Genomic DNA, 14,990 nt, shown 5'->3' with positions numbered 1-14,990 from the left:
GTTACAAACAAGGTTGATATTTTATATCGGTCTGACACATAAATCCTTCTTTTAACAAACACGATCTTTCAATATTGATGGAACTATGAACCTATGCATTAACAATCAAGATCCTTAAATTTTTAACTCTTCCCATTGCTCTGTTTCCTTTAAAGGAACTCCAAGGCACAATAAACTAACACGGTTTTCCTCCACAAATATCCCAAATTTCCCAATATCTTATGCTCTGTTTCTCACTCTGGGGACTGCTTCCATCAGGAGTCTAACAAAGCTCACATAACTCCTTTTTCCTTTGCAGGACACTTTATTAATGTGGTAGCAGCAGTTATGTCTCTGAGCAGTACTACCAGAACTTAAGAATCACAGAATGAGAAGAATGTGGCTTGTGGCACATATATTTGTCCACTAGATTTTATTTCCAGTTGTAGAAGTGCAAGTAAAAGCAACCTCAGTAAGAAATGTGGAGTCAGCTGTTATGAAAGGGTTTTCACTCTTAACTCTCCAAAGAACTTTCCTGGGAATTCTTCTCCTCATCTGAACTACAGCTATAAAGGAAAACAGAAGCTGTGGAAAAGAGATAATTTGAAGAAGGATTCTTATCCTTTAAAAGATATATTCCAAACAAAAATTGCAATACTGCCTCTGTAATGCACCTTTCAATCCACAGAAGGGAGGAGTCCCATCTGCTTTCCTTGCAACTGACGGAACTGTAATTGTTCATTTCCAGGAAAATGTGTAACATAGCATCCATAGGAGTGACGATTATCAAATTCTATTACATACCTACAGAAACACACCTTGAAATAGGAAGAACTAATGTGGCAGGAGATTGTCAGGTGAACTAAACAGGAACCTGCTAGTAAAGTACACAGAACATTGAGAAATGAAGGGTCTACAGGAGAAAAGTTGAATTATGGTGAAACAAAGAATAAAGCATATGCTGTCTGATGAGATTCCTTTTTCAGAAATGGATTGATACTGTCTTGGTGGACAACAAGTTGACTGTGAGCCAGCAATGCACCCTCAAGGCAAAGGTGGCTAACAGCATCCTGGGCTGCATCAGGAAAACCATTGCCAGCAGGTCGAGGGAGGTGCCTCCACCTCTGCTCAGCACTGGTGAAGCCACACATGAAGTGCTGTGTCCAGTTCTGGGCTCCTTGGCACAAGAAAGATATGGATGTACTAGAGCAAGTCCATCAAGGGGCCACAAAGATGATTAAGGGACTGGAGTATCTTTTGCACGAGGTGAGGCTGAGAGAACTGGGACGATTCAGCCTGGAGAAGAGAAGGCTCAGGGGGGATCTTATCTATGTGTATAAATACCTGATGGGGGGGTGTAAAGGAGATCAAGCCAGTAGTGCCTACTGAGAGGGCAAGAGGCAATGGGCGCAAACTAAAACAAATGAAATTCTATCCAAACACAAGAAAAAAACTTGTACTGAAAGAGTGGTCAAACACTGGAACAGGTTGCCCAGGGAGGCTGTGGGGTTTCCATCTTTGGAGATATTCAAAATCTGACTGGACATTGTCCTGTGCAACCTGCTCCAGCTGACCCTGCTTGAGCAGTGGGGTTGGACCAGATGATCTCAAGAAGCCTTTTCCAGCCTCCATGATTCTGTGATTCTGTCTCTTTGGGTTCTGGAGATCACAAGATAAATGGAGATAGTTTAGAGCCCGAGTCTGAGAGAACAAACTAGATGACAATAAAGAATACAGGCTGTTAGAAGAAAATGCAACAGGAACACAAGCATCATGAAAAGGTTAAATTCTGAGCTTAGAACTATTTTGACTACTGTACTGCTTAGTATTTCATACACCATTCAAAAACTGACTCACCAAATACCAAAGATTAGCTCCTCCTAATTGGAACAAGGGAACAGAGCAATGAAAATAAAGCAGCACTCTCTGGACAGAAGCTAGTAGATCTTCTATCTGGACTATAAAGAAGAGTGCAAACCAAAGCCTGTGACATTCTCTACTGCACTATACGGGGAGAATAGAAAGTAGATTCTTGTTTTCCTTAGCCAGAAAAGTCTCAAGTAATTTGTTACAGCATACCTAAACTGAAAGGAGTATTCTTTTCCTGGAAGGAAGGCCAAGAGAAGCCAGAAATCCACACAGGCTGTTAACCATTAAACCCATCACAGATGCTGGAAGGGTGGCACAAAGGAAGACAACTGTAAGAATAAGAATATGCACATAAACTTATCTTTAAGTGTATAGCCAAATAGAGGGTTTTAAACCGGGTTTTTATTACAATATTTGTAGGAGAAGGGAGACAAGAAATCTCCTGCCAGGCACACGCCTTCCAGAGTTCACAGCTGGTGACTCCCAGGGATCCTGACATTAACAGGGAAGATACAAATTCACAACATAGCTTGAGTAAGGACTTCTCAGCTCTTAACCACCAACACAACTGCAGAATGTTATGCTTCCAAAATCCTGTTTATTTGGATGAATTTAATGAAACTTAGGTTTCTGCTAAGGAAACAAAAGAGACATTTATTCCATAAGCAGAACACCAGCTCTATATTTAATGTCCTCTCAACTACACACTCCAAGTCCCCAGTCATTTCATTTCCAGAAATTGTTCTACCCAAGTAAAGAGCAAAGCAAGATCCACAGGGGCTTAGACTTCTGACTCCTATGATCTTCTGTTTGTGAATTATTAAACCTTGCCTGTCACTTTTCTTGACGTCGTACCCCATTACAACGTGAAACCAGTGAAACGTAAAGCAGTTGCTATTCTGTCCCAGCAACAAAGTCAGCAGTTAAATAGCACACAGTATGCTTAACCCAGACTAGATAACAAAACTCAAAGTTCCCCGAAAATAAGCATATCACACTTCATGCCACAAATTGCCCTTGTTTTAGAGTTTTTAAAACTAAAAATGGGGGAAGGAACATAAGTGAAATTTTCTAAACTGACACTCTAGAACGGACTGTGGACTTTTAGTCCCAGTCCAGTTTTTTATGTTTTAAAAGATTGAAAGGGGAAGCCATTAAAGAGATGGAAACAGCAAAATTTAATTTCCATCCCAAACTAAGTGACTCAGCAAGATACTGCTGCTAGATTTAGATTCTTGTTCTTTTTTTTTGCCTCAGATTTTGCATAATAATGCTAAAAGGGAAAGGAGTGCAGAAGTGACCATTGACTTCTGTAGCAACAACACAGGCAGTTAGAGTTCTAACATCCCACAGAATATATGTTTTAAGCAACACTAGGAGTAAGGGTAAATGTTCTTGCAGTAGTCTAAGGCAACAACTCTAGGCATATCAGCAAATCCACTTAGAAGAGAATTCATCCCATGACCCAGTTACAACACAATCAACAGTTTTATTTTGGAGATCACCCAATTGTGCCTCACTAACAAAACAAGAGTCTGGAGCTATCCCAGTGCAAGTCTGGTTGCAGAAAGTTTTCACACATAGAAAGTCATAATTATGTTGAAATCAGGGCACTTGTCCCTCCTACAGATGCCACACCACTAGTGGTTAAAAAAGGAAAAAAAAAAAAAAAGCAGAAGAGAAAAATAATGGTTGTCTCTATAAAGATGGGTCATCAGTAACCTAAATTCTAAATTGTAAGAGATCGGAGAAGAACTTATTAGAAACTGAAGGGACAATCCAAACAAGGTTCAACTTGAAGACAACTCTTTCATTGTTCTAACAATTGCAGTTACAAAGTGCATTTCAAGTTATATTTGGAAATTTGAGGGACAGGTGTAATAGTGTTGTTACTTTTTCTCTCTTGCCACTGCTGTCTACATCATAGGAAGTGAGGCGATTCCTTCTTCACTCACACTGACAGCAGCAGCATGAAATTGTAGTTGCAAAAGGCTTTCTTTTCTTTTGAAACTGTACTCCTAGGAGTACATCTCAACCACATTTATAAAATATTTACAGATTTATCTCACTTTGGACAGATTTCTTGGTTATAGTGTTCAGACTTGAAAGGTGACCTGGTGGTTACCAGTGCAAGTGAGCTCATTGGTGGTGTCAGAATTGGAGGCAGCCTCGGCTGCGGTGATCACACACTGGTGGAGTTTGCAGTCCTGAGAGATAAGGGTCAGGTGAAGAGTATAGTCAGGACCCTGAATTTTAGGAAAGCAAACTTCCAGCTCTTCAAGGAGTTAATCAACAGGACCCCCTGGGAAATGGCCCTCAGGGACAAGGGAGCAGAACAGAGCTGGCAGGTCTTCAAGGACACTTTCCACAGAGCGCACGAGCTCTTGATCCACAGGTGTAAGAAATCAGGCAAGGAAGGGACGAGGCCGCCATGGCTGAGCCATGACCTGTGGGTCAAACTAAAGGGCAAAAAGAGAATGCACGGGCAGTGGAAGCAGGGACTGGTATCCTGGGAAGAGTACAGGCACACTGCCCGGTTGTGTAAGGATGGGATCAGGAAGGCCAAGGCTCGGCTGAAACGCAAAGAAGAATAAGGAGGGCTTCTCCAGGTACGTCAACCAGAAAAGGAAGGTTAAAGAAAGCGTACCCCCTCTGATGAGCAAAACCGGCAAGCTGGTAACAACAGACGAGGAGAAGGCTGAGGTACTAAACAACTTCTTTGCCTCCGTCTTCACTGGCAACCTCTCTCCTCGCACCTCCTGAGTCAATGGACCATTTGACAGGGATCAGAGGGGCAAAGGTCGCCTCACTGTAAGTGAAGATCAGGTTCGCAACCACCTGAGGAACCTGACCCATAAGTCTATGGGTCCTGATGAGATTGCAGATGCATCGCAGAGTCCTGAGGGAATTGGCTGATGCGGTTGCCAAGCCACTCGCCATGATATTCGAAAAGTCATGGCAGTCAGGTGAAGTCCCTGGGGACTGGAAAAAGGGAAATATTGCACCCATTTTTAAAAAGACTAAAAAGGAGGACCCTGGGAACTACTGACGTGTCAGCCTCACCTCTGTGCCTGGGAAGATCATGGAGCAGATCCTCCTAGAAGCTATGCTAAGGCACATGGAGGACAGGAAGGTGATTTGAGACAGCCAGCATGGCTTCACCAAGGGCAAGTCCTGCCTGACCAACCTAGTGGCCTTCTATGATGGAGTGACTGCATCAGCGGACAAGGGAAGAGCTATGGATGCCATTTATCTGGACTTCTGTAAGGCCTTTGACACGATCCCCCACAATATCCTTCTCTCTAAATTGAAAGGATATGGATTTGATGGGCAGACTGTTCAGTGGATAGCAAACTGGCTGGATGGTTGCATCCAGAGGGTAGTGGTCAATGGCTTAACATCCAGATGGAGATCAGCGACAAGTGGTGTCCCTTACGGGTCTGTACTGGGGCCAGTGCTGTTTAATATCTTCATCAATGACATAGCAGGATCGACTGCACCCTCCGCAAGTTTGCAGCTGACACCAAGCTGAGTGGTGCAGTTGACACGCCTGAGGGACGGGATGCCATCCAGAGGGACCTGGACAAGCTTGAGAAGTGGGCCTGTGTGAACCTCAACAAGGCCAAGTGCAGGGTCCTGGGGGATGATGGGATTGAGAGCAGCCCTGTGGACAAGGACTTGGGAGTACTGGTAGATGACAAGCTGGACATGAGCTGGCAATGTGCTCTCACAGCCCAGAAAACCAGCCATATCCTGGACTGCATCAAGAGAAGCGTGGCCAGCAGGTCGAGGGAGGTGATTCTGCCCCTCTACTCTGCTCTGGTGAGACCCCACCTGGAGTACTGCATCCAGCTCTGGGGTCTTCAGCACAGGAAGGACATGGACCTGTTGGAGCGGGTGCAGAGGAGGGCCACAAAAATGATCAGAGGGATGGAACACCTCTGCTATGAGGAAACGCTGAGGGAGCTGGGATTGTTCAGCCTGGAGAAGAGAAGGCTGCGGGGAGACCTTATTGCAGCCTTTCAATACTTAAAGGGGGCCTAGAAGAAAGATGCGTACAGACTTTTTAGCAAGCCCAATAGTGATAGGACAAGGGGTAATGGCTTTAAACTAAAAGAGGGTAGATTCAGACTAGATATAAGGAAGAAATTTTTTACAATGAGGGTGGTGAAACACTGAAACAGGTTGCCCAGAGAGGTGGTAGATGCCCCATCCTTGGAAACATTCAAGGTCAGGTTGGACGGGGCTCTGAGCAACCTGATCTAGTTGTAGATGTCCTTGCCCATTGCAGGGGTGTGGACTAGATGACCTTTAAAGGTCCCTTCCATCCCAAAGCATTCTATGATTCTATGATTCATTAACTTCTGAAGACACTGAGGAAGTATCCCAGAGTTCCTGAGTTCACAAGCTGAAAACCACTAATTCATGCATGTCTAGTCACCCAAGACTCAAATTATATTATTATTAAAACCATGAAATAGCACTATCAACCTTATAATTTTCTAAAGCATTAAGACAGTTTTGCCATGTCTACCTGAAAGTCAATCGAACTTTAAAATAAACTTGAGCAATTTCAGTTGCAATCACCTCAAATGGAAGATAGTGTTGGTGGACAAGCCATAGGTTAACAGAACACCATAGTATCAAGGAACAGCTTGTTAAAGACAACAAAAAAAGTTTTTATAAATATATCAGTGACAAAAGGAGGGCCAGGGAGAATCTCCCTCCTTTGTTGGATGCAGAAGGTAACCTGGCCACGAAGGATGAGAAGGCAGACATACTTCATGCCTTCTTTGCCTCAGTCTTTAATAGTCAAGCTAGTCATCCTCGGGTTTTTCAGGCCCCTGAGCTGGCAGACGGAGATAGGACGCAGAGTGAAGTCCCAGTTGTCGAAGAGGTGACAGTCACTGACCTGCTCCTCCACCTGGATGCGCACAAGTCCATGGGGCCAGATGGGATCCACCCGAGGATACTGAGGGAGCTGGCAGAGGAGCTGGCCAAGCCACTCTCCATCATTTATCAGCAGTCCTGGTCAACCGGGAAGGTCCCAGATGACTGGAAGGTAGCAAATGTGACACCCCTCTACAAGAAGGGTCGGAAGGAGGATCCCGGGAACTACAGGCCTGTCAGCCTGACCTCGGTGCTGGGGAAGGTTATGGAACAAATCATCTTGAGTGCCATTATGCAGCACGTGCGGGACAACCAGGGGATCAGGCCCAGCCAGCATGGGTTTATGAAAGCGAGATCCTGTTTCACTAACCTGGTCTCCTTCTACGACAAGGTGACCCGCTTTTGGATGAGGGGAAGGCTGGGGATGTTGTCTACTTGGACTTTAGTAAGGCCTTTGACACAGTCTCCCACAGCATTCTCCTGGAGAAGCTGGCTGCTCATGGCTTGGATGGGTGCACTCTGCACTGGGTTAAAAACTGGCTGGACAGCCGAGCCCAGAGAGTGGTGGTGAACGGAGTCAAATCCAGTTGGCGGCCAGTCACGAGTGGTGTTGCCCAGGGCTCAGTGTTGGGGCTGGTCCTGTTCAACATCTTCATTGATGATCTGGATGAGGGGATCGAGTGCACCCTCAGTAAGTTTGCAGATGACACCAAGCTGGGTGGAAGTGTCGATCTGCTGGAGGGTAGGAAGGCCCTGCAGAGGGACCTGGACAGGCTGGATCATTGGGCCAGGGCCAACTGCATGAGATTCAACAAGGCTAAGTGCCGGGTCCTGCACTTCGGTCACAACAACCCCATGCAATGCTACAGGCTGGGGGAGGAGTGGCTGGAGAGCTGCCTGGCGGAAAAGGACCTGGGGGTGTTGGTTGACAGCTGGCTGAACATGAGCCAGCAGTGTGCTCGTGTGGCCAAGAGGGCCAATGGCATCCTGGCTTTTATCAAGAATAGTGTGGCCAGCAGGACCAGGGAGGTGATAGTGCCCCTGTGCTCGGCACTGGTGAGGCCGCACCTCGAGTACTGTGTTCAGTTTTGGGCCCCTCACTACAAGAAGGCCATTGAGGTGCTGGAGTGTGTCCAGAGGAGGGCAACGAAGTTGGTGAAGGGTCTGGAGCACAAGTCTTATGAGGAGCGGCTGAGGGAACTGGGGTTGTTTAGCCTGGAGAAGAGGAGGCTGAGGGGAGACCTTATTGCTCTCTACAACTACCTGAAAGGAGGTTGTAGCCAGGTGGGGGTCGGTCTCTTCTCCCAAGTAACAAGTGATAGGACAAGAGGAAACGGCCTCAAGCTGCACCAGGGGAGGTTTAGGTTAGACATTAGGAAAAACTTCTTCACTGAGAGGGTGGTCAAGCGTTGGAACAGGCTGCCCAGGGAAGTGGTTGAGTCTCCATCCCTGGAGGTATTTAAGCAACAGATAGATGTGGTGCTTGAAGACATGGTATAGATGGACTTGGCAGTGCTAGGTTAACGGTTGGACTCGATGATCTTAAGGGTCTTTTCCAACCTTGACGATCCTATGATTCTATGATTCTAATTTATTATAGTGCTGATGAACATTCTAAGTTCAGAGCCAGATCCTTAAAAATCTATTTTAGGCCTTAAGAATCTATTTTAAAACTACGTACTTTTATTTAGGTTCATGTATTCTAGTTTTCTTACTTTAACAATGGACACTAAGAAAGCTAAGGAAATGGATTGTTTGTTTAATAAACTGGGGGTGGGAGGGAAGCAGCTATCACATGAACTGCCATTAGTTAGGCTGTTTCTGTGAGGCACCCATAAAAATATGCAAAACAAGTTTCTTAGCAGAAAGAAATTATATTAGTAGAATTGTTATCAAAAAAGCAGCAGCATTTCCTGTAGCTTCAACTTTGTCAAACTTAAATGTCTAATATCTACACAGGGAAATTTATGTGCATCTGGTCATCAGTTTTTCAAGAACTGTTTCCAGAATTGGTATACAACCCTCAGCCTTTAAAGTCTGCTTAAAGAAGTCATCTTCTAATGTTTCACAGCATATTTGGTGGACCCAAGCAATTACAGGACCCCTTCTAACTCTATTGCCTCTTTCCATTCTCAACTAAAATTACCAAGTTTATGTCATAAACAAACACTGTTTCTCTTCTACATTGTATTCATTATAATTCAACTACTACAAGTTTAAGTTTCTCTCTTTACTTGTTTTTCCTTTCCTCATTCAAACATCAGAGGCACAGAAGATATTTTTTCCTGTGTTTTTACAATCACACTAATTCTGCCAAAACCCATTTTCACTGCCTGACTGTATCCTCACATTTAATTTCAACTAATTTTGGTTTTGAGCTATTCAAGTGCCACAGGCATAATCTCCTTCCAAAAATCTCTTCTCCAAAGTTCACAGTTGTTTTTCCTATTCCATCAGTTAAGTTCCTTTCAGTTATTCCTCTTCCCCTTGCAACGGCATACTGAGCATGTTACCATATACCCCAAGAGCTCCATTAGCAAGACAAGAGCAGAGTAACACTGCAAAAATGCTCCACAGCAGCACGTAGAAACGAGCAGAGTGGACGAGACCCCACGAAACCAGTTTAATCCACAAGTACTGAGATGATGCATAAGATACAACGTTGAAGAGTGAAGCACATAAAACACAGCCGGATTTCATACAGCTGTTGCGCGCCTGGTGGAGGTGGCCGTTATCAGGGCAGCGTCACCGCAGCACCCAGCCGAGCAGCGCGACGTCACCACGCCGGTACTCGCGTGCCGCCCCGCGCGCGGGGCCGTTAGCAGCTGCGGTGGCGGCACACAGGCGCCTGCGGCCCTGCTCGCCCAGGCCCCGCCGCGGCCGCTCAACCCGGCAGCGGGCGCTCCGCGGCCGAGAGCGCTGCTTCTGATGGGATGCGAGGCAGAGCTGCGCGCAGCGCCGGCCATCCCCGGCACAGGAGACACCGTCTTCCCGAAACCGCGCCCGCCACAAGGTGGAACCGGACCGGGAAACGCCGCACCGGGCCGCCCTCACCGAGGTGCGGGGCCGGACCGCAGACAGCCCTGCAGCACCGCGGAGCCCGGGCCCGGCACTCGCGCGGCCCCGCCGCCCACCGCCCCCCTCTCACCTGCCGCCGGCGGGGCCGTCTCTGCCCTTCGCGCTCTCCATCCCCAGCCCCACCGTTGCTATGGGGCCCCGGCCGCCGCGCCCAGCCCCGGCCTCGCCGCTACCCTTGGCAACGGAACTCGGTCCCGAAGCGCGGCGCCATTGGCCGAAGGCGCAGCACGCGGCCCGCCCATTGGCCAGGGCGGCCCTCAGCGGGGCGGGGTGTACACCGCCCATGCGCAGGACGGGGGCCGGCTGTGCCGGGCCGCAGCTCAGCCCCGCCCCCTTCCCGCGCGCGCCGCCGGGCCCCCCGGGGGCGGCTGAGGCCGGGCCCCGCGGCTCCCGCCCCGCCGCCCCCGGGGCTGCAGTAACCGCCCCTGCGAGAAGCCACGTAGGTCAGCAAGCTCTTTTCAGAGCCACCCCGTTCCCCAAGGAAGCTCGGCCCAACATACCCCCATCGCCAAGAAAACGCCCCCCACGCCTTCGCGTTTCTCGGGAGGCCCAGCCAGCCGTAGCGCGGCTGGCTGTTCCTCGAGAGTAACATCGCCTGTTCGGACGTGTCGTTACACAGAACAAAAAGACTCCTTCTGCCAAGTTAGACGTTGGCCTGTCTCCTTGAGAGCTCAGGGTTCGCCTTCACCAGTATGTCGGCAGCACTCAGCTTCCCCCTCTCCTGCAGGTATTTCATTAGATGAGGCCGCTGTCTCCAAGTAACCTTTACTCCGTACTCATGCTCGGGAGTATCTGTAACCAGTACTGCTGCTGACTCCCCTCTCCCATGGGGATCAATACCAAATGCCAGCTCTTCTTCTGGATGCCAGGCATGGCTACTTGTTTGCGGCAGAGCACTGCTGCATCTCCAGTTCTTTATGGAAGCCACCTGTGGAGTCTCTGCATCTGGTGGACTGAAGACTTCTGGCTCCACAGGCTGGGAAGCAGGCAACAAAGGTGTTTCTCTACAGTTCTCCAGACTATTCACTGGAATGTTGGCTTTCGCTGCTGTCCCTTTCTTGGTCTGGCTGCGAGAGCGCTGTGTATTCTTCCTCAGGCAATTCGGATGATCCGAGGGGTCGACTGGATATCCTTCTGGATTCTCAAAAGTTAAAGGAGGAAATTTGCAGGCTATAGCTCTTTGACAAGCTCCTCCTGCATGACGCAAACTGTGGTTGGCATTCTGATTCTGGGGTTTGTGAGGACCATGATGCTTCTTCTGGCATGCTTTCACCACCGCTGACTTAGTTGTTTCAAATTGTGGGCACACCTGAAGGGAAAGACATAGTAATAAGAAAAAAACAATTTTCTCCAGACAAAGGAATGCCAGCCTGATTCTACTCCCCCATCTATCCCATCTTTTTTCAGTGTGTTCATTAAGTGGGTAATCTGGTCTGCAGCAAAGCAAATCAGTCACTAATCAAGCTGCTAAGCAGGAGATACCTCTGAACTTCAACATCATGTTCTGCCACACTTCTCTGAAAAGTGGTTGGGGTGCAAGTGAGCTATTGTCTGGCAACTTAAAAAGCACTCAAGATTTGGGTTTTGAGGAAAAGTAACTGGTGTCTACTCCTGTAACCCCTGCAGATTTAAAACAGTTCAGAGCTGGATCCTGTTTCTTTCTGTGTCTTACCATAACTCTGAATAGATTCAGTGAACTACATCCTCAGTCTCCCTGAACAGGTACAAAATTATACAAAATGATTTAAAGGATACCCACTTAGCTCCATCACCTTAGATTACATTAATAAGACTTTCAGAATATTCCCCCAAAACACAGTTAATCTCTGTATGTATTCTGGAGTAACATATCGCCCAAAAGCCACTTCTAAAATCAGCTTTCTATACAGGATGGTAAAAGCTCAACAATCCGTATTTCTTTGAAGGATTCTGGATTCTTACTCAAAACCTGGAAATCCTTCTGTTGCAGTATTCTTTATCTTCCTGGGTATCAACAAAAAGAGTCAGATTTCATTTCTTGCAATTTGCTTTTCCCTAGAGCACACCAAACTGGGTTCTAGTTTCAATAACTACAGATCCCTTTCAGCATTCCTAAGTTACTACATAGTCCCTCAAAAAACTAAGTGCAATTTAATTAAGGATAGTGATTGTCTGCTGTACAACTGAACTGTTTGAATTCAAAGTCTTTGTGCAGGAAAACAGAGAAATGGTTCCCTGACAATCGTATCCTGGCACATACTTAAAAGAACATAGGTGAACCACTGACTTTGAGGATATGACTTCCTGGCTTCAGAGAACACGTAGGGTAGGCTTTACCAGTGCAGGAGCCTAGCAGTCAAGAGGGTATGAAAAACTTAGATAACATCAAGAAGAGAGGAGCAGAAAATCAGTTGCCACTGAACAAGTTGACAGAAACTCTGCAGAGGATGCTTCAAGAAGTTACAAACCTATCAGGATTTCCTAATGGAAAAATATCTAACAGTTTCAGTGCTTATAGCTTCAAACAAATTTTAGAATCATTTTATCTTTGAAATCAAACAGCTAAGTACCAGTGCGGATATTTCCACCTCTTCCAAACAAAAAGAATGCTTATTCACAGCAGTTATTTTACTTAGTGTTTCAGAAGCCATAGAGCTAACTGCCTCAAGCATATAAAAAAAGTTCAAGTGGAAAAAATTGAACATGTTCTACTTAAAGGTTAAGGCATCACAAAAATAACTCCAGGTCACCAAGAACAAAGGAATGTTTCATACAGGTTCAAAACCACGCTTCCTGAGCCTGCTTTGTGAAGAGCAGAGAGTCAAGCAGCAACAATGCTTAAACAGAGCTCCCCTAGGTGATGACTATTGTATAGGAACAGTCTGTCTTTGCAGCACCTGTTTGCTTAAGAATAATAAAAAAAAAAAAAAAATCTTTACATTACATTATATAAGGAGTATCTTAGGACACTGCAAACAGTCCCTGGAATATTTTTTCAGGCCAGAAAAGGAGCCCATCAGAAGATGGAGAGAAACTATTCAAAACATACAGAATGGAAAAGAGGGCAGGTTAGAACAAATAATGCTGAAGTGAAAGCCTGTGTTCTCTAAATTTAGCAGTATCAGATTTACACGAAACACCTGGTACTTTAACACATAACATTTAGAGTTCAGCAGTTATTTCAAGCAGCAAGCCAATAAAAAAATTCCCCCTAATGTTTACTTGGTGCAGGGTTTTCAGTTACTAAACAGCATTTTCCTGATAAGAATTAGTTTTTCAGATGACAAATTATCAGTACACACCGCACACAGTTTTATGCCTTCAAATAACCAAGGCCTTAGTGGTTGTAGTTAGAATGTGAAGCAACTCAAAAGCACTTATGCATGCTTTAGGCAGCTACAACGCATTCAAGTCTGTGCTACTAATTTTCAGTATCCAGGACAGATAGATTTCTGTTGAGACATACATGAGAAACTTGAAAATGGTTGCTGTGGGAGGCAGGGGGAGGGATAACCTATACCAACCCAGGCAGCAGAGGTGTTCTGGTCTACAGGTTTTGTAGGAACACGTCTTGGATTCTTGGCCGAAAGTAGCGGAGTTTCATAGCAATGAACGCGTCCCTCTCGCGGCCTCTCAAAGAATACCAGCTCCGCCTTCCTGGCCTTGTGGGTACATTTCTTCTTTGGAGGCATCAAAAGATATGGTAAAACGACTTAGAAACCTCATGATGCTTGCTAGATCCAACAGGAGAAAGAGGAAAGCACCTCAAGGAGATGCTAAAGTGCTCTCAAATCTGTAGAGGGAAAATAAACGGACTTGAAGACAAACTTGTTTGGAAACCTAGTCTTTAACAAAACTAAAACATTTATCCAACAGTACAGAGTACACATCTCTATGCAGACTTCTTCCTCCCAGTAGTTTTTGAACCTTCTGTTGAATTTCAGGTAGATTTAGAAACGCATGGCACAATAGATAAACGCCGCAAAGCTTCACAAAAACTGATAGCCAAATACGTTGGGGGAGACAGAGACACAAACAAAACAAGCGTCCCAGCTGCAAAAGGAGTTCTGAACTGGCCTTTGGGCAAGTCTCAACATTACTGGAAAAATTAGTTTCTTATGAAAATACATATTTTAAATACACAAGACAGGCGAACTCACATAGGCACTTTTCTTCATTAAAATATTTTAGAAGTAATTTGAAAGACATCCATCTATGATAAGGCCAGACTAAAATACTGAAATACAGAACCAACTATTTTTAGAATAGACTTGGTCACCAAAATTTTAAGGTAATTCAAACCGCTGGGAGAGAAGAAAAAAAAATCAGAATGGGAGTAGTTGACCTACTGAACCAGCTATTTCAAGTCAGCTATCAAAAAAATTTAAAGAAATAATTTCTTCACATTAGCTCAATATCTCATCTAATCACAGACAAAGAATGGTTTATGAATTTGAAGTCAGAAAAAACTGGTTTCTTTTTTTCAATTTAATCCGTAAAACTGGTCTGTAATGCTGAGATGTATTGTAGGGCCAAGATAACCAAAAGTCTTTCCACTTCTAGTTGCTAGCTACCTATACTTTTTAATTTCAGGCATTTTTAAGTTTTTAAATACAGAACAAACTTGACATTTCCCTCCTGTAGATATCTTGTATGGTTTGGGTTTTTTTACCTAGCAAATAAGTTTGAAACGACATTGAACTCAATTTTCCATTCAAAACCAGATTAGCACAGAGGAGGAATTTTAAAGAGAACGCTTTCCGAGAAACGCGTTCTCTTTACCAAATGCAGAAGACTGCAACAGCCTGACTGCTTACCAACCGCGCAGCCTCCTCAGGGGTCCTGCCAGCCCCCCGAGCCAGGCACAGCCGTAACACCCCTTAAACGGTGAGACTCCGTGCCTCTTCACAGGGGATCGCCCGACGCCAGCAACCGACGCCGCGGCTGCCTGCCCGCGGCCGGTGCCCGGACACACGGCAGGGCTCCGCGCCCGGAGCGGCGCGGCTGGGGGAAGCTCCCGGGGCTGCCCCTGCCGGGGTGGGGGCGGCTCTCCCGGTACAGGGCCCGCGCCTCAAGCCGCAGCTGAGCCAACGCCGCGGTGCGGTGCGGTGCGGTGCGGTGCGGTGCGGTGCCGCCGGGACCGGCGCAGGCCCACCCGCCGCTCAAGGAGCCGCAGCCCCTCACGGCCTACCGGC

At 46.3% G+C, this 14,990-nt stretch overlaps 2 protein-coding genes across 3 annotated transcripts in view; both read right to left on the bottom strand.

Moving 5' to 3' along the window:
• TULP3 (TUB like protein 3) overlaps positions 1-10,204 on the bottom strand; it is a 35,273-nt gene extending 25,069 nt beyond the window's left edge. For both annotated transcript variants that reach the window (XM_087767198.1, XM_087767199.1), the window contains exon 1: positions 9,887-10,204. In XM_087767198.1, the coding sequence (XP_087623324.1) occupies positions 9,887-10,101 (215 nt within the window). In that variant the 5' untranslated portion in view covers positions 10,102-10,204. The remainder of the gene's footprint in view (positions 1-9,886) is intronic.
• Positions 10,205-10,283: 79 nt separating this feature from the next.
• RHNO1 (RAD9-HUS1-RAD1 interacting nuclear orphan 1) lies at positions 10,284-14,949 on the bottom strand. The gene is made up of 3 exons (XM_087767200.1): positions 14,613-14,949; positions 13,320-13,588; positions 10,284-11,125 (listed from the first exon to the last, which is right to left on the bottom strand). Exons 2-3 carry the CDS (start codon positions 13,485-13,487, stop codon positions 10,460-10,462), a joined length of 834 nt encoding a protein of 277 aa, XP_087623326.1. The 5' UTR covers positions 13,488-13,588; positions 14,613-14,949; the 3' UTR covers positions 10,284-10,459.
• Between the last annotated feature and the right edge of the window lie 41 nt (positions 14,950-14,990).

Source organism: Nipponia nippon, unplaced genomic scaffold, assembly GCF_047370975.1.
Source record: "Nipponia nippon isolate SJK-2023a ecotype South Korea unplaced genomic scaffold, ASM4737097v1 scaffold_3, whole genome shotgun sequence".
In the NCBI taxonomy this organism is placed as follows: Eukaryota; Metazoa; Chordata; class Aves; order Pelecaniformes; family Threskiornithidae; genus Nipponia; species Nipponia nippon.
Note: the sequence above shows the minus strand (reverse complement) of the source record. Positions and strands in the feature narration are given on the sequence as shown.